Consider the following 21387-nt stretch of genomic DNA (forward strand, 5'->3'; position numbering starts at 1 on the left):
TAGTACATACATGACAAAAGTTCCCTGCAAACTGTATTAAAAAAAAGGCAAAACGCACTAGTATTTTTTGTTATCATTCATTCAGTTGACGGTCTGTGTGTACTTGTACTGTATCAATGTAAAAAGACAACTTTGCAAAAATGATGTGATTTCTGATAGTGATATATCATGTTTTACAGGTTTGGAATAAAGTTTTGTTTGTAAATGTGTTTTGCAAAGAGGTGACACCCACAAAGGACTTGCATTTAAATCCTACCACTGGACTCTTATGCAGTGACATTACAGTGTCATGGTTTCCAGACTTGGCCATCTATGAAGACTGTGAAAGCTGGGATACGATACTACTTATTTCTGATTCAGATCTGTGTTAGGTTTTGCCTTTTAGCTCACGTCGTTCTTGGATAAGATATTTCCTGTTTGATCGATGTAGAGTAAATATAAAAAGTATGAGCTATAAACACTGATCTCTGTTTCTCTTGTTGTGTAACAGGCTTGTCATGGATGTGCGGGATCCAAATGTGACTGCAGTGGAGTAAAAGGAGAAAAAGTAGGTGAAATGGGACACATACATGAAGATGAATATTCAGTTATGGTCACTGCCAACAGTGAAAGCTTTTTGTGCATAGTAACACTTATGTACATAGTGACATAGTATGTCATGACATACATGAAATAGTAAAAGTAATGAAACAATTGATTTTGGTTTAGATTATTTTGTGTGTGTGTGGTAGTGTTGTAATTCTTAATCTATTTGTGGTAGTGTAATAGCAGACCTAACTTTGTCTCACTGTTTCCAGGGTGAGAGGGGTTTTCCAGGTCTCACAGGACAGCCAGGAGTCCCAGGGTTCCCCGGACCTGAGGGCCCGATTGGACCCAGAGGAGAGAAGGTCAGTTGATTGTTGATCACATATAAATAGTCACATGGAAGGGGATAGAGGAGGTCATGGTCTGCTGATTCAGTTTGTACATGTCATAATGCCTCCTGTTGGCCTGTTTTTCTCTGTCTTAGGGAAGTGATGGACCTCCAGGACCAATGGGATTAAAAGGAATAAGAGTGAGTGCATCTCTTTTTTATTTGTTTAATTTTTTGCTATTTACTCTCTTAAAAAGTTTTAGGATTTGCTGGTAATAGGCTGAGGAAAACACTGTTGTCCAAAACAGGTTCAGTTTTTTTTTCTTCTCCTCAATTCTCCATGAATATCAATAAAACTACAATTTAGTAAGTGATCACCTGCAGTTTAACTTCATCTGTTGATTTAGCAGGGTCATTTCCTTTGGTTGTAATACCTTCTCTGACCAGCAGATGTCCACATTTTTCCCTATCTAAAGACTCAATCTCCAACTCTCCAACTTGACATGTTCTGCCATTGCATTTCTCCAAATCTAACCCATGACTCTTATTGTACATCTAACAGGGGCCTCCTGGGTTACCAGGATTTCCAGGAACATCAGGACTTCCGGTGAGTTTTCAGTCATCAAACATCCTGAAGTAATTCCCTCTGCCCTTCCTTCCTTGTCAGATGTAGTTTCCCATTTATCGTCTTTTTCCTTCAGGGTTTGCCAGGACAGGATGGACCCCCAGGCCCCAGAGGAGTGCCAGGTTGCAATGGGACAAAGGTACCAGCTGAGAAGATTGGGGAAATCTTTTTTTTTTTTTTTTTTTTTTACATCTGCAGTGCTGTCAATGCTTGGCAGAAAATCTCAACCTACAGTCCATTTATCAGCTTTTTCTGAGGAGCTTTTCATATCAGACAAATGTAAAAAAAAAAACAAAAAAAAAAAAAACTTTTATTCTTTTTCTGCTCTTCAGGGTGAACAAGGTTTCCCAGGAAGTCCAGGCATTTCTGGACAGCCGGGATTGCAGGTGAGTCTACATTGTTTATTATCAGCCTTCTTAACATACTAATATTCTTTAATGTGTTCCTTCTCTTCTTATCTATTTCTTGTTGTTTACAGGGTCCACCTGGTCTCCCAGGACCTAAGGTGAGTACAATCAAACTTTTCATCACATTAAACCAGTATTCATTGTGTTTACTTTCTAAGAACATTGTCCCTTTCCTCCTCTTCAGGGAGACCCAGGTGATGTGATATCCACCAACCGATTTGGAGAAAAAGGAGCAGTGGGACTGCCTGGACTGCCAGGGATTCCTGTGAGTCTTCTAGGCAGAAGTAAAATGTGGAAAATAATCACATAACTAATTTTTTAACTTTAATGCTTAAGGCTTAATTTAGGATAGATGTAAAGAGCATGCTACAGAGAGAGTAGATTGCATTCTGTAAAGGGCAGAGGACAAACCAGTGTAGATGACAAACAGAATTAGATATATAATTGAAAAACATGAATACATCCTGAATACATGTTGTCATTTTAAATGGATTTTGCTTTACATAAAGAGAAAAAAAAGGTTTGCATAGGAACAAAATAAATCGATCTTGTCAGATTAGACTTAAAATTACAATACATTTAAAGTTAGAGTTCATTAAGAAAACGCATGATAGATACATTACATAGCACAACAACCTAGAGCTTGGTTTATCTGTATTTTGATGAGGGGTTGTCTTTTTTTGTGTGTGTCACAGGGTTCTCCTGGACCCACCGGCTTGCCAGGTCCTCTTGGCCCTCCAGGACCCAGAGGATATGATGTCAGTCTTTTGAGTTAAACATTAGATTCACAGTGTCCTTTATTAGATATAGTTTACTGAACGTTTCTCTGGTTTTTTTCAGGGTCGTCCAGGTGCTCCTGGTCCTCCAGGACCTAAGGTAAGACCATGAAAGAAAGGCTATTTATGTATTTTAAGCCATTGATCAGTAGCCTCTTACATAATGGTCATGCTACACAATGCTTGTTGTAATATAGACATGATACATATCAGTGTGACCAGAAGAATATCAGTTAACAGCTCAACAAAACCAGTTGTCAGACAACAGAAAAAACTCAAACAACAAGCACTTAAATGGGTAAATATCTAAAACCAGTTAACAGTGACCAGTGTATGTCATAAATAATTTCATAAAACAACAGACCAATGTACTTTTGTGCCACTAAACTAACACTAAATCAGATCCAACAGTACTCGTTTTATTTCTCTACCGCTAAAATTTACTGAAGATGAAAACGAGCAAAAATAAAGGGGGTGATCATGAGCTTTGTCTTGCCTTTGTTGTTTTCTGATCATAACCTGGTTTTATATGAATGAAACTTAAGCTATCAGTTAATCCATTGTTTTATGTTACATTGAAATGATTCCAACTGGAGACAAATGGCCCAGGGTTTAACAAGTTAAGAACGTGTAGGTTGTTGCTGGATTGATCTATAATGTGATGTCTTTTTCCAACAGGGAAACATGGGACTGAACTTTCAAGGACCCAAAGGACTGAAGGTAAAGTTTATCTTTCCACATTAAGACAGGGGTTTGCATTTAAGTGTTTTTATTTTAATGTCTACTTTTGCTTTGTCCTTTGTGTGCATCTGGGTTGGAACACAGGGTGAACCAGGTTTACCGGGACCTCCCGGGCCTCCGGGTCAGGTCGGGGAACAGAAGAGACCACCTGAGACTGAGATCCAGAGAGGAGACAAGGTATTGCCACTGGCTGATAGAAGTCACCATTCTTTTAATAATGACACCAGGTGTATTTGAAGTGGAACAGTTAAACAAGGGTTTGTTAAAGATACATTTTCAGTTACTTCCACAGCTCATGTTACAGATGACAATAACAAAATGTTAAAGAAAAATTGCAAAAGGTAATGGAAGTGAACTTGAAATAGATTAGAGAAACGAGAAAACGCAATTAAAACTAAGGAAAAAGTTCAAACAATTTGAATGCAATGTAAGTGCATTCATAAAATAAATCAACACCATTCATAAATAGAGCTCTATTATAATTTTAAGCATTTTTTTCCTCTGTTCTCATTTATTTTCTACTTTGATTATTTTTTGTCCGGTGCATGACAAAGTATGGGTAAAATACAGAGTTTTTTAATAAATGCAAAAGAATATATAACAAATGACTCTAGTAGAGGTGTGGAAATTTGGGAAGTGTATTAGTATCAATAACGTCTTTATTTTTCTTCGGACCTAACTTGAAGCTGCTGAATATAATCTCAACAGCAGAGTGCAGTGCTGAACTCTACAAAATACTTCAGGCTGCAACATCTTATTTTGTCACTAGATGGCAGCAGAGAACAGCAGATTCATTACTATCACAGAACAGCTTTTCATATGTTACTTAAATTTGTCCTTTACATTTGTTTTTTATAAAAATGTGTTAATCTGAATTCTGAATCTCCTCATAGTTTTGTTTAATTCTTGTAAGTATGTTTTTAACTGGTGAGACATTTTATCACATATGTGATTGTACTCGTAAGGTTAATATGGCTTCAGTGGTGGACATTTTTGACCAATCTGCTGGGTTTTTTGTGATTTCACTGTAGGGTGAACCAGGTCTTCCAGGTCCACCAGGTGATCGAGGAGCCCCAGGGATTCCTGTAAGTACCTATTACCATCCCTAAGTATCATAATATTGCTGATCCCACATGTGTATGCAAAATTCATATCATTACTGGTTAAGCAGCAGACGACTCCCTGCAGTAACAGGTAACGGTAACACCAGTTTTGCAAGAAGGTCCAAAACTATGGATGCAGAAGACAAAAAAACCCCAACAACATAAAAACATTCAACAGAAACTGGTGACATCACGACTGAATCAAATCACAAGCATGCCCTACACAGATTCTTCTACTACTGTTGATAAGTTGTAGCCGTTGTTGTCAATATTATCATTATTGTGAATTGAGATTGTCAATTCTGCTTTGGGTGCTGTTTCTTGGTTTTTATTCAAATTTTTTTTTTACAAAAAACCTTTCAGTTTCCTTTTAGGAAGCCTATGAACATATAAGTAATGCTGTTTATGTGTGATTGGCTGCGATTGCAGGGTCCCTCTGGTGGCCAGAAAGGTGAGAAGGGAGAACCAGGAGAGGCCGGCAAACGAGTGAGTTGAGTCAATATCGCACACTATATTTCTTGTGAGGACTTCTTTTACATACTCGGTATTTCCACTGTTTGGACAGAACCAAACTCTAACCAAAGTGTTTTATTGATTGTTTTAACTGTGTCTAAAAAAATTTCATAACAACAGTGGAGGCAGGTTACAGTCAGCTGATTACATCCACTTTACAGAAAAAAAGTTCATTTTCTTTGCTGACATAAACGGGTTCTGAAAGTCAGAACACAAACCCTCAGAACTGGTGTTTCTAGAAGGATTCCTTGCACCTTTAATTCAGTTTAGTTTAAAAACAGAAAGTGAAGTTCAGAAAAACATTGGGATCCAAGTTTTTGTACTTTTCCCATGCTCAGGCTATATTTAAGATAAGAACATACTGCAAATGTGTGCATCTTTAGACACTAAAAAACACCCTTCATACTTTCTGTTTTTTCCAGGGAAAGCAAGGCAAAGATGGTGATGCCGGTCCTCCAGGCTTCCCTGTGAGTTCTGTCAAAACCCTAGATTAAACTTAACACTGTACACCATACAGAGAAACATATCAGTAATATTTTGTCATCGTTTCTTATCCTTTTTAATCAGGGAATCAAAGGAGAACCAGGTTTGCCAGGTCCTCCAGGCAGGGACGGAGAGAGGGTAGGTTTTCTCTTCATGGAATCAATCTGTAAAATATATTCAACAGGTTATAAACATTATGGATGGATATCCTTCTTTGATTTTTAGGGTTTAAAAGGTGACCGAGGATTCCCAGGTCCACCAGGAGTGGTGTGTATTTGATGTTTTTCTTGCTTTTTGCCACATCATTTTTGTCTGAAATTGAATATTGTTGCTCTGTTAAATATAAATTATGTACTGCGGTCCTATGAAGACTTAGATGAAAACACCCTTAACTGCACGTGATACATTGTATTCATGTTTTTGTACCATATTTAAACAGTAAATGTTCTATTTTCTTATTTTTTACTTGTTTGTTTAAAAGGATGCTGATATATGCTGAGCCTTTTAAGCTGTTAATAGAGTATGGACTTTCTTCTGAACCAGGTGATTGGAGGGCAGGCAGGGACCCGAGTCGGTCCTAAAGGGGAACCTGGATTCCCTGGAGCACCTGGACTCAAAGGAGACAGAGGACCTCCAGGTTAGCCATATATTAATCTCAGATGTGCTGTTTTAAGATGTAATGTTTAAGATCTAATCAGCACCTACAGGGGCCATATTTCTTAACACCTGTGTTAAGAAATATGGTCACAAACAAGCAAACAGGAAAAAGAATTAAGTTTTAACTTTGCCACCGTGTTTCTCTAGGATTAACTGGACCTCCAGGACAACCAGGGCTTCCAGCTACTGGTGGTGGTGGTCTTCCTGGATCACCAGGCTTCCCAGGGGAAAGAGGTCAGAAGGGTGAACCAGGTGCTCCAGGAATCTCCCTACCAGGTCCACCAGGAAGAGCAGGGTCACTTGGTCCCCAGGGTGTGCCAGGACCTCCTGGACCTCCAGGCTTTTCAACTGCAGGACAAAACTGTATCACTGGAGAACCTGGGCGTCCCGGTGTACAGGGAGAGAGAGGGTACCCAGGAGAAACAGGCCAGAAAGGTAAGGGGACATGGAACACATACTGTATTACCTGCAGATTTCTGAACAACAGTACTTAAGAAATATACGAAATGAATGTAGACACACAATGCCAAAATAAAAAGAGGAGGTGCTCATGAGGCACAGCAATGAAATCACATAGAAGTCATGAACGGCACAGACAATAAGTGTGTTGCTGTTTCAGGTGAGAAGGGTGACACATGTGTGAACTGCTTTGGAGGCACCAGTAACATCCCCGGACCCCCAGGACCTCCAGGACAGCCCGGATTCCCTGGTAACACACTTCGTCTCTTTCTAATAAATGCAGTAATACACAGTAATATTACATCCTTGGATTGTGACTTGTCTAGATTTATTCATGCCAAATTAGCAGGGATTTGTGTTAATCCAAACATCAGTTGATTGTATTAATAGCAAATTTATTATCAAATTTAGAATCTATTCATTATCTGTCAGATGTCAAATTAGTCTATGAGCCATCGTTGACTGATAAGACAGTTTCCTTCTCAGCTTGTTGTCAGCATTAGACTGTTGTTTGAATGACTGTAATGATAGAGTTCTATGTGGAAACTATAGAAGTCTTCAGTATTATAAAAGACAAACTCAAAGCTATGTACAACACTGTGACTGCCCATTTGCTCTAATTCATTTTCCTCTCCACCAGGATCTCCTGGAGCTTCAGGTATCAAAGGAGAGAGAGGATACCCAGGATCACCTGGTCTTTCTGGCTCCCCTGTAAGCACATTTGATGTTTTATAAATTGTCAAGCAGCACATTTTCTTGGGCTAGATACTCCAGATTTATGATTCTACAGATCTGACGACTGTGAGCTCTATTCTCTAAACTGTACGTGTGACATATTTTGTTCCATCCTGGCTGTTTGTTTGATTGATTGATTGATATTTCTCTTTTCCCCTCTCTTCCTTTCACCAGGGCCTCCCTGGTCCTCAAGGTGCTCCAGGATTCCCTGGAGAGAAGGGAGACCCAGGCGATGCCATCACAGTCAGCGGTCTGAGGGGAGAGAAGGGTGACACTGGTTTCCCTGGACCACCTGGCCTGCCTGGCCTGGATGGTAGACCTGGTCGTGACGGACAGCCTGGAATTCCTGGACCTAAAGGAGCTCCTGTAGGTGGCTTTCAATCAGTCTGTATTGATCACAGGTTATACTGTATTTATTGAGCTTAACCCATTTCTGATTTATTTGATAACTGCATCCGATAGGGCTCTCTACTTGTTAAAGGAGAGCGCGGGCTTCCTGGTGAGCCAGGTCCTGTGGGTATCCCAGGTGACAGGGGACCCCCAGGTCCCCCAGGCTTTGGACCTCAGGGACCTTCAGGAGAGAAGGGTATCCAAGGTGTCTCAGGAAGACCTGGAGCTCCTGGTGCACCTGGTAAGAGGATCATTTTAAATTAATTAAATAGTGCCTTGTTATGTCGAACAGCCTTGAACCCATAATTTTTCCACATCTACCTCATTACATTTGTCCAATTCAGAAGTCAAAACGCACACTGACACAATCTTCTAACATTCAAAAAACATTGCAAACATTGTAACTATGCAAAAAAAAACAAAAAAACAAAACAACGCTGTCAAAGACCATCCATCCATCCAATGTTGTCTCTTCTCATTTTCTCACTTTGTAGGTGCTAAAGGTGAACCTGGCCTGACAGTAGCAGAGAAAGGATTACCAGGACCCAGAGGACTGGATGGTGAACCAGGACTGCCTGGTGCCCTAGGTACACTGACATTTTCATGGACCACATAAAAAGACTACGAAAGTCTGACTCAGATTAACATGAATATTTGTTGTTGTTGTTGTTGCTGTTGTTAGGTAGCCCAGGTCAGCCCGGTCAGCCTGGTTTCCCTGGTCTACCAGGAGCAAAGGGAGAACCAGGGCTCCCAGGAATTGGACTCCCAGGACCACCAGGAGCCAAAGGTAAAGACAAGGATAAGGTTTTCTCATCTTTTCTTTGCCTGGTCCTCATTGTTATTATTTTATTAATTTTCCCCGAGCTGTGTGAATAGGTGTGAATGTGAGAGTGATTGTTTGTCTCTATATGTCAGACCAGCAATGAACTGGCGAAATGTCCAGGGTGTACCCCGCCTTCGCCCGTAAGTAGCTGGGATAGGCTCCAAGCAACCCCCATGACCCTAGTGAGGATAAAGCGGGTTCAGATAATGAATGAATGAATGAATTCCCCGAACTGTTTCTTCAGTCTCTTCCACCATTTCCTCCTCGGATGTTAAATCTTCACCTTGACTTTTTCCTTGCGGTGCATTGTTCTCAGTAGCATTTTATTTTACACCACCACATCTTCATCTTGCCGTTAATATAGCCACTTATTCTCAATTGCGCATTTCCCACTCTTGTTTTTTTTTTCCTTCAGGATTCCCAGGTATTCCTGGCCAGCCAGGATCTCCAGGGGGACCAGGCAGACCAGGAGTAGATGGTCTCCCTGGACAGCCTGGACTACCAGGACCTAAGGTAGATGGATTTATTCTAATGCCAGTAGAGTTAAGTTAGGCATTAAATTAAAGTATCAATTAAAAACATTACATAGTTTTATGGTGTTCATCATAATTCAGTGATTGGTGCTACATTTTTAGCAAACACAATGGATTTGTAGAGCTTAAAAGAGTTGAAAAGCTTCTTAGATTTCATCACTCAGAACTAATCTGACCACAGTTTATTTATATCCATATTATGTATGCAAAGAAAATGCATGTTACAACTCAGTGAGGTTTAGAAAAATATCTCATACATGAAGCAGAGGAGTACAAACTGCTTATGTACCCTAATATATAAATCATCACTGTTGTATTTGTAGGTTCTGTAAAGAAAAAAATACTGGCCCAAACTCTTTAAAGGGGAAATTTGTAATAGTTTTTAGTTATCTAAAATTGTTAATATTAGGTATAATAATAATGATATACCAGGAATTCCATCAAATGTTCCATCCGTCTGTCCATCCGAGATTATTGTCCATCCTATATCTCGGATATTCACCCAATTCTTTTTGACACACATGTTCTTTATCACTAGGAGAGGTGCAGTGCACAGTTTGATGGCCAAATTTTAATTCTGTGATTTTGTTAAAACATTTTTTTAACTTAGAAAATTTGTCCAGCTGATTTCTCAGACATTCACCCAGTTATTTTCAAATTTCACACACATGTTCTTTCTATGTGCCTTTCTCTCAATTTTTTTTCTCTCTCTTTTTTTTCTTTTTTTTTTCTTTTAAAAAGAACAAAAGTCAAGACTCAAAATTCATCCCTGGGTATGCAGGGTATCAGTGAGCAGGAGGGGCAAAGTGTTGTGCAACAGGGCAGGGGTATTAGTAAGCTCTGCTTACTTTTTCACTTGTTATGTTGCTACGTAGGCCCATCCTACCTGTAGCCTATTGTAATACCACTTTATACCTCAAGAGGCAAAGTGAATCAGTGAAGTGTCCAATCTGTCCACAGTCAATTATGAGAAAGAGAGGTAGTACTGCTGAGAGGTGCATGCTAACCTTTTGTCTCTGAATGAGAATGGAATTGTAAACATAACTGAGGGTTTGGTAAACAGCCTTTGTAAATAGTTGAGGCTGGTGTGACCACACCCTGTCGCCACAATTGAGTAGCTCTTCGCTTTGGATAAGATTGGACTCTGGGGAAAGTTTAAATTGTGCCTTTAAACTTAATATTATCTAGATTTTCTCATAAGCAGTGTAAGAAAAACTGCGGCCAAGGGCGGCCATGGCTCAGATGGTAGAGTGGGTTGTCCAATAACTGAAGGGTTGGTGGTTTGAATCCCACTCTGTCTCAGCCCTGTGCTGTTGTGTCCTTGGGCAAGACACTTCACTGTACATGCTTTGAGTATGTGTTCATAGAAAAGTGCTATATAAATCTAATCCATTATTATTAAAAGAGAGGGAGAAACAAAGGAAGATCTCAAAAATTTGGTGTTCACAATATCTGATATATTCTTTTTCAGGTGATAATTAACATCCAGAATAACTGCCTAATATACAGTCATGTGTGTCTGTGACAGGGTGAGCCAGGCTTTGGTCTTCCTGGCCCTCCAGGTTTACCAGGAGTACCAGGAGCTAAAGGTTTATTGGGACCAAAAGGAGATCCTGGCTTCCCTGGGGGCCCTGGATCACCTGGACGATCCGGATTTGATGGTGCTCCTGGACTGAAAGGTAACATTTACCTTATGTTGTGTGCGTCTCATTTATAAAGACTTAAACACAGTAATTTGATGTTGTCTGATCCATCATTCACATTCTCTCCTTCCTGTTCAGGTGAGCCTGGTATACCTGGTATACCTGGAGCTCGTGGTCCACCTGGATCCCCCACCATAGGTCAACCTGGTCTACAGGGTCCACCTGGACCTCCAGGCCCAATGGGACCACCTGGTAAGAAACAAGAGTCCATGGAGAGTGTTTTAGTTTGGTGGTGTAGGCCAGAAAAGTATAGATAAGGCCACAGATTGTAAGTTTTCTTCAGGCTGTGTTGATGTGTACCGTAAAATAGGATTCTGGATAAACGAAATGTCATGTTCTTATACAATGCAAATGTTAGCATTGCACCTGAAGACCTACTACTGCCATTGCATTTTAAAGCATTCATATAATTTCCTTTTTAGTAGAATAGCTTATGTTATATTTACGGTTGTGTCTGTATGTGTTTTTACATATGTAAAAATATCTGAGAATATGCGTAACTTGTTTTTGTGCATGACCACACACTTGCTTTGGGCGTGTAAAGGTGATGTCATTTTGGTACGAGGGTTAAACTGTATGTTACACTCTCTAAGTGAGCACACTGACGCACCAGAGCACCTGCCTGAGTGTTGAGGGTTTGTTGGTTTAATACACACTGTCTGTGTCACAGTGACGGAGTATGATTTACAGCATATGTTGTATTTTTTGGTGTGTCACATGGTGATTGAGACGGATGTGTGATGTACTACTTGATGGAAACCTTTATCTGTAGAAATGTACAGCACTTGTCTTCATCTTTACTTTAATTTCTGACACTGTTTTGCGCCAGCCGAAAAGTCACCACTTATACATCTTATGTGGCTGCATCACAGACCTTTCTGTGCACTCTACAGCTTTGTTACCATCACATATGGCTCCCTGTTTGTGACCACAACAGTTGGTAACTAACGTTTTGTGCAACTGCCTGTTCTCTCAACTAACCTCAACACTGCTCTTTCCTCAAATCCCCACAAAAAGCACAAACTAACACCTATCCAGTGAGATGTTTGAACACTCTGAGCATGCATCAGATGCTGTTGCTGTAATGGGGAAAAAAACATTTTGGCAAGGTCAGAGTGTTCAAAAACCAGCATCATACACAACATTGTAATGCATTTAATGCATTATATTTTGTTCTCCTCATCCCAACTTCCAACGCTCCACCCTGTGCGCTTTGACACACTCCCCTCCCTTATCTGCGGCCCTCTGATGCCAAGGCGAGAAAGGTATTGTAACCCCATGTGGGTACTGGTTCATGGCCATCAAGTGACAGATCTAATGAGCACATATATGCCTACTTAAAATATATTCATGTCATTTCTAAAGGCTTAAATACCCATTAATTTTGTGTGGATAGATTTTTTTTTTTTTTTTTTTTTCAGTTTCTACTGTTTTCTCCAACTGGCTTTGCCTTAAAACTTCAGTCAAGAAGCATGATATTGCTGTATCCAGACACTGAAATCATCCTTCATCATTACAGGATTCCCAGGAGCAAACGGAGCAAAGGGAGATCCTGGCCCACCAGGTCTAGATATCCCAGGTCTACCAGGAGACAGAGGAAGTCCTGGTTTCCCAGGTTCTCCAGGAGCAGTCGGACCCCCAGGCCTCCCTGGAGGACCAGGGCGGGATGGTCTACCTGGACTGCCAGGTAAAGTACACAATTAACAGGATGTCATAATGCCAAATAAGACAAATTATTTGTGCTCTAACATCCCTTTACTCTCCTCTGACTGGTTACAGGTCCTAAAGGAGACATGGGTCCCATGGGACCTCCAGGACCTTCTGGAGGTCCTGGAGGCCCTGGAGGACCTGGTGCACCTGGACTTAAAGGTATTTACACAAGCACATACATATATACTGCTAGGAGATGTCATACATTGCACCCAAAAGGCAGTAACATCCATTCAGTCACATCACGGCACAGCACAAAACTAATTAATTAATTAATTAATCAATCATATTTTCAGGTGAACATTTGAATTGATTTTTTTTGAGTGGGGGGATATGGTTGAACATCAACTGAATACAAAGTATGAATCTAATGTGGTACACAAAATTCAAAATTTTCAAATTCATAATTTTCACAATGTTCCACAGCTTTCATCCACCCCTTTTCGGTACAGGGTTTCTGTAGAAGGTATAAGTAGCTGAATTTATATTGAGTCTTCTGTTATTTGATAAATATTTTAAAAATCAACCTAAGTTTATGAAAGCCTGTAGGTGTAACTGAAAGAAAGTGAAGTACTGATGATGACACTTATATCTGATGTTTCCCCCCCAGGTGAACCTGGATTCCCAGGTAGAGATGGTGTGCCAGGTGGTGCTGGTATAAAAGGCGAGAGGGGCGAACCTGGTCTTCAGGGACCCCCAGGAATCACTGTTCCATCTGCAGTCTCTAAGGGAGAAAAAGGAGAACCAGGTCTACCAGGTACAACTAAAAACACCTTCACTGCTCCTTAACATGAAATTGCAGTTTATTCAATTTTTGTCAAAAAATGCTGTTCTATTCCTAAAAAAAATATGTGTGTTTTGCAGGTGCACCCGGTTTTCCAGGTCAGAAGGGCATAGCCGGACTTCCTGGTGACCCAGGACTTCCAGGAGCAGATGGACGGCCTGGTGCTCCTGGACCACAAGGTACGGGTTCAGAAATTCATTTCACACACAAACATACATTCATACACCTGTATACATATAAAGATATTTCTTTCTTTCTTTCTTTCTTTCTTTCTTTCTTTCTATAATGAAAAATGGATCTGTAATGTACTGTTTCCATTTTCTGTAGGCCCTAAAGGAGATCCTGGCATCCCAGGAGGCCCAGGGGGTCCTGGAAGCCCAGGACCAAAAGGCAGCATGGGAGAAATGGGATTCCCAGGTATGTGTGAATATATCACAGATTCCACAGTACTTCCAGTAAGGATACAACTTTTGCATGTTGTAATTCCACTGACTAATAACAAATGACTAGATCCCAAGTACATTATTTTCTAAAATGCAGTTTTTCTGTTTTTGAAATTTTATCCAAAAGCAAATGCAGTGCTACTCTGCTTATTTCCACATATTTTGTATTTCATGGTGCACAGGTTGTTGACCGCAGTCCTAAACTTCATGCAGTTTTTCTGAAAACAGACCTTTTAAAAAATCCTTCCAGGGTAAAGATATCTAGAAAGAGTTTTTGCAGGGGACAGGCAAAATTTTGGTATGATTGTGCACCACTACATTATATATATACTGGTAGTTTTGTGGAATGGTGTGCATGGCTAACCTTGCTGCCTGAACTTAATACATGTCATCAATATACGAATATACAGCTTATCGTAAACTATACAATTTGACAAGCAGGTGTCAGATTGAGCTATGAAGACTATTGCTAACCGGTACTATTTTTTGTAGCCAGTATTTTGTTTTTTCATTTTCTTGTGAACAGTATTAGGAGCAATCTGATAACAACAAATGCAGTCTGTGTGCAATTGATCCAGTGTGTTTTTGTTTTTTTTTTTAAACCTTGCTTAATTTACTAACATTTCCATGGCGTCTGTCATCCTGTGTCACAGGACCACCAGGACAGAAGGGTACACCAGGTCAACCAGGTCTGTCTGGAGCTCCAGGACAACCAGGAACACCTGGTTTCCCTGGAGCTAAAGGTGAACCTGGTTCTGCTGGAGTTGGACCACCTGGTCCACCTGGACTAAAGGTATAGAAACCATCATTGTTATTTGTATTGTTCAGAAAATCTGCTATTGGAAAATATAGGGTGCACACATTATCCTTACATCTCTGGTAGGGTGAACCAGGTCAACCAGGTTTCCCGGGAAGTCCAGGACTTAAAGGAGGTCCAGGAGCACCTGGTCTGCCAGGTTTACCAGGGGGACCAGGTGCCAAAGGTGATCCTGGCCTTCCAGGATTCCAAGGTAGAGTATAATAGGAGCGTATGTTTTTATCTACTGAAATGGTTTTGCGGACATGAAGCAATGCACATCTGTGCTGTTTTATACTATGACCCAGTGAATATTTGGGTTTCTAAAACACCTACAACTTAAGTGTGTCTATCGTTTCTGTGTATCTGCTGTCAGGTTCTCCTGGTATTCCTGGTCCAAAGGGTCTGGATGGTGGACCCGGTGCCCCAGGTCTCACTGGTGCTCCTGGCAGACCAGGAGAGCCAGGCCGTTCAGGAGCACCAGGCTTGCCTGGAGATAAAGGTCAGGCAGGTCGAGATGGAATTCCAGGACCAGCTGGAGTCAAAGGAGAACCAGGTAAACTCTTCAGAAGAATGTTTCTCAACCTAAAAAGATAAATGTGCTATTTAATAGAAGTTGCTTGAAAAATCTTTCAGTTTGTAAATTCTTTGTGTAATTCATTTCTGTTTTAGGCCTTCCTGGATTTGGTGGTCCTGGTCCTTCTGGGCTTCCAGGTTTGCCAGGTGCGTTGCCTCCCACTATATTTACAAACACACACACAACTTGCAGGTATACATATACAGTATGCATATTTGTGTATTTCTTCATAACAATTTAACAACCTACTCAACTTTTCTCAATCGGTAAAGGTTCAAAGGGAGATCCAGGTCTTCCTGGACCTCCTGGTAGTCCTGGTTTCCCCGGCCCTAAGGGAGAGGCTGGTTTCCCTGGTAACCCTGGTGCTCCAGGCAACAGCGGACCTCCTGGCCCTCCGGGTGTACCTCTTCAAGGCCCCAAAGGACTCCAGGGACCCCCTGGACCACCTGGAAGAGCAGGTAGAGGACTCAGATCTTGTCACCTTGATGACATGTAGATGTTGCTGCCTGGTTTTCTGATCAAAAAGTCTCAGTCACACAAAATTAAATCAAAAGGCATGAATTCATAACTTTATGTGGAATGGACTTTACTTATTTTTGTTTATGTTTCGAGCCACTGTGTATATGACAAAGGATAAAAAGTGATGTGATGTGGAGTAGCAGCATCATTAAGCAAACAGAGTGTCAGTAGAGTGAGAAGCTTATTGTTAGCCTCCCAGCATAATTGCCGAAGTCATAGACTATATGGACAAAAGTATTTGGACACATAGAATTCAAGTGTTTCTTTTATAACAGGGGTCTGGGCTACAAAACAATGACAAATGTCATAATCTATTTTTATATTGTGATAAATATCATTGCATTGCATTGGTTAGTTTTGTTTAAATTGTTACCTTTGCCACCAAAATGCCTCAGAGATTTTACTTAATTTCTCTCAACATTGATTTATTTTTTTTTAAATGCATGACTATAATTTTAAATGTTATACCACTAAATTTCTAAAATATTTGTCATGCTCTGACTTGAAATAAGAATGTTCTACCACAACTAACCATCTAATTTCTTCACATCTCACTTAGGAAGAAAAATCTCCATATAATCTTAAAAAAGAAATATTGCTGTCTATAAACTATATGGACAAAAATATTGGGACCCATCATGGCTACAGTTGTGAGATGTCCTATTCATGCTGATTTGAGATAAAAACATCAATATTAATGATCAATATAGTTATCACAATATAAAACTGTATGATGGTATTTATCATTACTGTTTTGTAGCCCAGACTCCTATTAGAAAAGAAACACCTGAATTCAACATGTCCCAATACTTTGGCTGATGTTATGTAATGTAGGGATGGGAATCATTAAGAATTTAACAATTCCGATTCTATTATCGATATTGCTTATCGATCCGATTCCTTATCGATTCTGTTATCGATTCTCATTGGGTGAGGGAATAAAAGAGTACAAACGGTTGTGTTTGCATTAACTGTCTTTTATATTTCCATCTGCACAGAAAATATAACATATACAGCATGTACAAATAATTATAACAGATGACGCCGGGCCGGGTTCGGAGGGGGTGTACAGTGAAAGTGAAACTAAAGACGCTTTACTAATTCCTCTATTGCCGTATTTCCACTACGTGGAACTGGTTCAACTTGGCTCGGCTTGTCTCCTGTTGTTGTGCACCTCATTTCCTTTCCCTTCTTACTTTCGGAAACTTGTATTTGAGGAGTTACGACGTTCGTTGCCCGCACCGGAACCGGAACCAGCCTGGCGTTCACTTGGCTGCTACATTCACAAGCGCTGCTAAGTAGCCTATCACATACGTGACATTCCTGTAAATGATTCACATACTGTGGACAAATATTTGAGGATATTGGAGGGATTCCACCTTTTTGAAGAAATGGAACCTTTGCAAATGTTCCACATAATGCCATGTTTCCACTACGTGGAACCGGCTCGGCTCGGCTCGACTCGGTATTCCTGGAGAGCATTTCCATTACAAGATACTACTGACTTTACAGTACCTGGATGCGGTGCGTTACTTCCGTGTCGTCTGCTCAGAGAGTTGCTGATAAACTCGCTCGTTGCGTGTTGTCTTGTCTGAATTTTTACATCGGCCACCAAAGACTGAATCTCCTCGACCAACCATGGTGTAGTTTTGGGCTGTTATCATGTGGATTAATGTACCGCTATATTTACTGTCCACTTCCACGTCTGTTTTTTGTAAAACGACAGGTCACAGAGAAAACTGTCTGACCAATCAGTGGTCTGCAGTGTGTACACGTCACGTTTTAGTATCTGGTCTCCAGTCCTGGAACCTCAGCAGAGGTGATACCAAAAAAGTAGTACTGGGTACCAGATTCCAGGTCCTTCTTCGTAATGGAAACGCAAAAAAGGCCGAGCCGAGTCGAGTTAAGTCGAGCCGATACCATGTAGTGGAAACAGGGCATAAATGGACCTGGTGTCGTCTGTTTAGACAGTTTCTGCCTCAACGCCATGTTGGTCTAAGTTCTGACCAAAACAATGCAGCATACGTGTGACATCATCGCGCATGCACAACGAAGGCGGAATCGATGAGCAGAATCGTTAAGCAGGTAGGCTAACGATTCTAAGGAATCGAGCTAGTGGGAACCGGTTCTCACAAAGAACCGGTTCTCGATTCCCATCCCTATACGTAAGTAACTGTTGTAGTAGAGTTGGCTGAATTGGCACTATAATTCCTGATCTTTTACCACATAAAATGCGCATACCCAAATCTCCTCAACAAGATCATATTGAGTAGAGGACATTGAATCAATCATCTTTCAGAAGAATGATCAAGCTCAAATCTTGAATAAAAAGCTATTGCTTATTGCTAATTTACATAAATTCTATAACAAATGACACACAAGTATTTTTCTGATGTTTATTTGTCCCCAGTGTAGGAAAATCAATCTTAAGATGCAAAATTTTCAACACAGGCCAGAGAGAAATGATAACCAATGAATGAGAGATACAGTGAATTTAGTGCACAGTTGCTCATTTTCATTGTCTTGTACAAACCAGTCAGCAACAACAACAAATGTGAATGTTGTCATCTCCATGTCAGTTGATTTGCATGGGATATTGTTGCACCAATCAACTCCACCAGTGTAAGTCACTGTAACTCAGCACCACCACACTGTCCAGTCATCGTCAACGACACTGAGCACCAATAATAAAACTGATGTGTTGATGTGCATTGTTCCACCCTTGCACCCCTCAAACCCCTCTCACCACTGCGGGAGTGCTTATCACGCACCTATCATTGTTTGTCACTGGGGTTTGACCACGCCCCAAAAGAGCATGGGTCAATGACACTTTATCCTTAGATCATCCTTTTTTTTGTTTCTGTTTATTCACCAGTCCACCTGTCTCCGTGTCTCTTCATTCACCTTCTCTAATGGGGAAACTGTAATCTGATCATCTCTCCACAGCCCTGGAGTTCTGTATATGTGTTTGTGAATGTTCATCTTCCACTTCGTCCATTGGAACCAGTGTGTGTCTAATGTTTGTGGTCATGTTTGATTGAGAAATTGTCGGTGTGAAACAGCTGAGCTCAAGACCAACCCAAAAAACAAGAAAAACAAGATGGACAAAAGATACAATTAATAATCTTAATTGCTGATTAAGACTATTTGGTCCTATTTTGGGTCCAGGTTTCCTTTCACCACCTGACTATTAGCACAAAACCTCCACTTGAGATTGTTAATGAGGTTGTGTCTGACTTTTGCTGTCCTGAGTGTGTTTTGTCCCACCAATCAGTCATCTGCATGGACACTGTCTGTCCCAACACAGAGACGTAAACATAAACCTTTAAAGGCTTTAACGTGGCGCTGAATGAGTGGACAGCCCTGACACACACCTTAATGAACATAAATCAATTTACTGGTAGAAAAAAACTTACATCCATCTGACAGTTATAAACTTAAAATGTATAGCAGTATGAAATGTTAAAATTTGATGTGTTTTCTCTGTCATGTTATGGAAATAATGAATGAGATAGATAACAAATATGACAATTTGGATTGTGATAGTAAAAATGGACCTTGCTTACTTTATTCGTTTAAGGCAATGGAGCCAGCATTATTACATTTAATTTTTTTTTTTTTTTTTTTCAGAACTAGCACTCACTTCATTCACAAATCCACATCACTATGTCCCTTTTGAAGGTGGTGTCAGTACTGTTCATACATTAGTGCTGTGTATAGGGATATAGGGATGCACCGATATATTGGCTGGTATTGGCTATTGGAGAATATTTCTCCAGTGGCAGAAGCCAATGCTTAGCTGCTGACTTATCTGAGAAATTTGTTTTATTGAATTTCTGGATATCTAAAGTTAATGTATTAAAGGGCCAAAAGAGTTTAAAGCAGTTCCTTTCCCTCCTAACGAGGTAAATAGAATAAGCAAACCCCAAAAAATGAGTCTATGAGCATAACATAAAGATGTCATCGGTGCATCCCTTCCCTCGAGTGTAATACTTGGGAACAAAGTGATTAGTCTTGACATTTACCTCCTGCTTCCTGTGGCTTGGCCCCACCCGCTGTGGTGTGGTCCCGCCTCTTCGTATGATGACATCCGGCCATCGCAGGTCCCTCAGGTCAGATCAGCGACGTCCAGGCTCCTACTGCACGTTCTCACACTGACTGAGTTTAACCTCACTATCTGATCTACCAGGAACAAATTTCACCTGAAACTGTATCTTCACATTTCTGACCCTTTATTTCCTTCTCATGACTTTCTTCTTTCACTTTTCATGCACACTGATGATAGTGCAGTGCACAACTTAAACAAGTAAGCATGTTTTTAAAGACTGGTAATGAAACAAGTAAAGCTTAGATTTTTGTAAGTCACACTTGTCATCTGGCACAGTTAGCATGTAATCTGGATCACATGTAGGTACTCACAGGTAAATAGAAATCTAACATTGAGGATATGTTATGCACATGGAATCTTGTAGTTTCATAAAACTAACTCACGTCAGTCATTAAATCTGTTATGTTAATGTAATTTATATTGTAATTCATGTTGTGTTAGAGTTCATCGACATGAACTTATTTGTAATTTAGCCTAGAATAAAATATTTTTGGATGATTACTGTTAATAATTAGTCACAAATTTCTGTTCTCACATTAAAAACAATGTAGAAATGTATGTGCAGTAGGGCTGTGCAATGTGACAAGTTAGTTTATATAAGATGACTAGATGAAAAGGAAAATTTCTCATGCACGTTTGATTATTAACCATACATTTGATTTATTTTCTCCTTTGTTTACAACCTTTTTCCTAATTTTCATTGAAGTATGGGAATGGAATATATAGTATAAAATATTTTTCAATAATAATAATGGTTTAGATTTCTATAGCACTTTATGTTATCGATCCATTATTCATTCTCACTCTGGTGGTGGTAAACTACATTTGTAGCCACAGCTGCCCAAGGGCAGACTGACAGAAGTGTGGCTGTCAATTCCTATTTGCCACCTGCAATAAATATATGAAACAGCCGGAGGACTTTTATTTTGAAAATCTGCTGTAACAAGTATTTCCTCAAATATGTCTAATTTCCCCTATTTAATATTTATGAATTATTAAATTTGGTATTAAACATAATTTGCTATATTAAATGTATTGGAAGGTATTTTTGTACAAACACGCCACTTCCTTTCCTGTATCAAAACAAAAGTTTTTTTAGCAATTCTATGGATCATTGCATAGCATCAGAACATCTCATTGTGTAAATAGCTTCTTCTAGCATTTGTATGTTTCTAACTACTTTAATAGTTTATTTAGTAGTTGGTTAGTTTAATAGCTGCTCGATAGCACTACATTAATAAAAAATTACCTGTGTAGATGCTTTTTGTAGCTGTGCTTGAGTCGTTTTTAGCTGATACGATGTAAGAGAATAAATAACTGAAATTTATACAAAATATCTGAAAGCACTGTATTCCATCACATGGGGCCTGAATTTACATTTTCCTTTACACAAGTAAAAACATTTACATAATATACTGATGGCATACACAGGGTTCCCACACGTCCCGAAAAACCTATACCCACCAACATACCTTAAACATATGGAAAATAAGAAAAAAGTCCTGAAAACGGTTAGGTTATCCTGGTTTGCCTAAACTGAGATGAAACAAAGGAAATTATTTTTCAGTGATTTATTGAAAATATGCAAATATTTTAGAGGAAATGCAGGAGAGAAAGTAAGAGAGAAGAGAAAGTTGAGTGGGGAATAG

The 21387-nt window shown here is 39.9% G+C and overlaps 1 protein-coding gene across 1 annotated transcript in view; it reads left to right on the forward strand.

Moving 5' to 3' along the window:
• col4a5 (collagen, type IV, alpha 5 (Alport syndrome)) overlaps nt 1-21387 on the forward strand; it is a 59145-nt gene that overhangs the window by 26890 nt on the left and 10868 nt on the right. Inside the window, exons 2-39 of the mRNA XM_030162036.1 lie at nt 491-547; nt 798-887; nt 1010-1054; nt 1416-1460; nt 1555-1617; nt 1811-1864; nt 1957-1983; nt 2070-2150; nt 2581-2643; nt 2726-2761; nt 3340-3381; nt 3487-3579; nt 4434-4487; nt 4935-4991; nt 5441-5485; nt 5586-5639; nt 5727-5768; nt 6045-6138; nt 6306-6593; nt 6778-6867; nt 7258-7328; nt 7527-7718; nt 7815-7983; nt 8237-8329; nt 8425-8529; nt 8981-9078; nt 10627-10777; nt 10880-10993; nt 12321-12488; nt 12581-12670; nt 13122-13268; nt 13376-13474; nt 13623-13712; nt 14392-14531; nt 14622-14748; nt 14911-15090; nt 15207-15257; nt 15384-15569. Of these exons, the coding sequence (XP_030017896.1) occupies nt 491-547; nt 798-887; nt 1010-1054; nt 1416-1460; nt 1555-1617; nt 1811-1864; nt 1957-1983; nt 2070-2150; nt 2581-2643; nt 2726-2761; nt 3340-3381; nt 3487-3579; nt 4434-4487; nt 4935-4991; nt 5441-5485; nt 5586-5639; nt 5727-5768; nt 6045-6138; nt 6306-6593; nt 6778-6867; nt 7258-7328; nt 7527-7718; nt 7815-7983; nt 8237-8329; nt 8425-8529; nt 8981-9078; nt 10627-10777; nt 10880-10993; nt 12321-12488; nt 12581-12670; nt 13122-13268; nt 13376-13474; nt 13623-13712; nt 14392-14531; nt 14622-14748; nt 14911-15090; nt 15207-15257; nt 15384-15569 (3691 nt within the window). The remainder of the gene's footprint in view (nt 1-490; nt 548-797; nt 888-1009; nt 1055-1415; nt 1461-1554; nt 1618-1810; nt 1865-1956; nt 1984-2069; nt 2151-2580; nt 2644-2725; nt 2762-3339; nt 3382-3486; nt 3580-4433; nt 4488-4934; nt 4992-5440; nt 5486-5585; nt 5640-5726; nt 5769-6044; nt 6139-6305; nt 6594-6777; nt 6868-7257; nt 7329-7526; nt 7719-7814; nt 7984-8236; nt 8330-8424; nt 8530-8980; nt 9079-10626; nt 10778-10879; nt 10994-12320; nt 12489-12580; nt 12671-13121; nt 13269-13375; nt 13475-13622; nt 13713-14391; nt 14532-14621; nt 14749-14910; nt 15091-15206; nt 15258-15383; nt 15570-21387) is intronic.

The sequence above is a fragment of the Sphaeramia orbicularis genome, chromosome 18 (genome assembly GCF_902148855.1).
Source record: "Sphaeramia orbicularis chromosome 18, fSphaOr1.1, whole genome shotgun sequence".
Lineage (NCBI taxonomy): Eukaryota > Metazoa > Chordata > Actinopteri > Kurtiformes > Apogonidae > Sphaeramia > Sphaeramia orbicularis.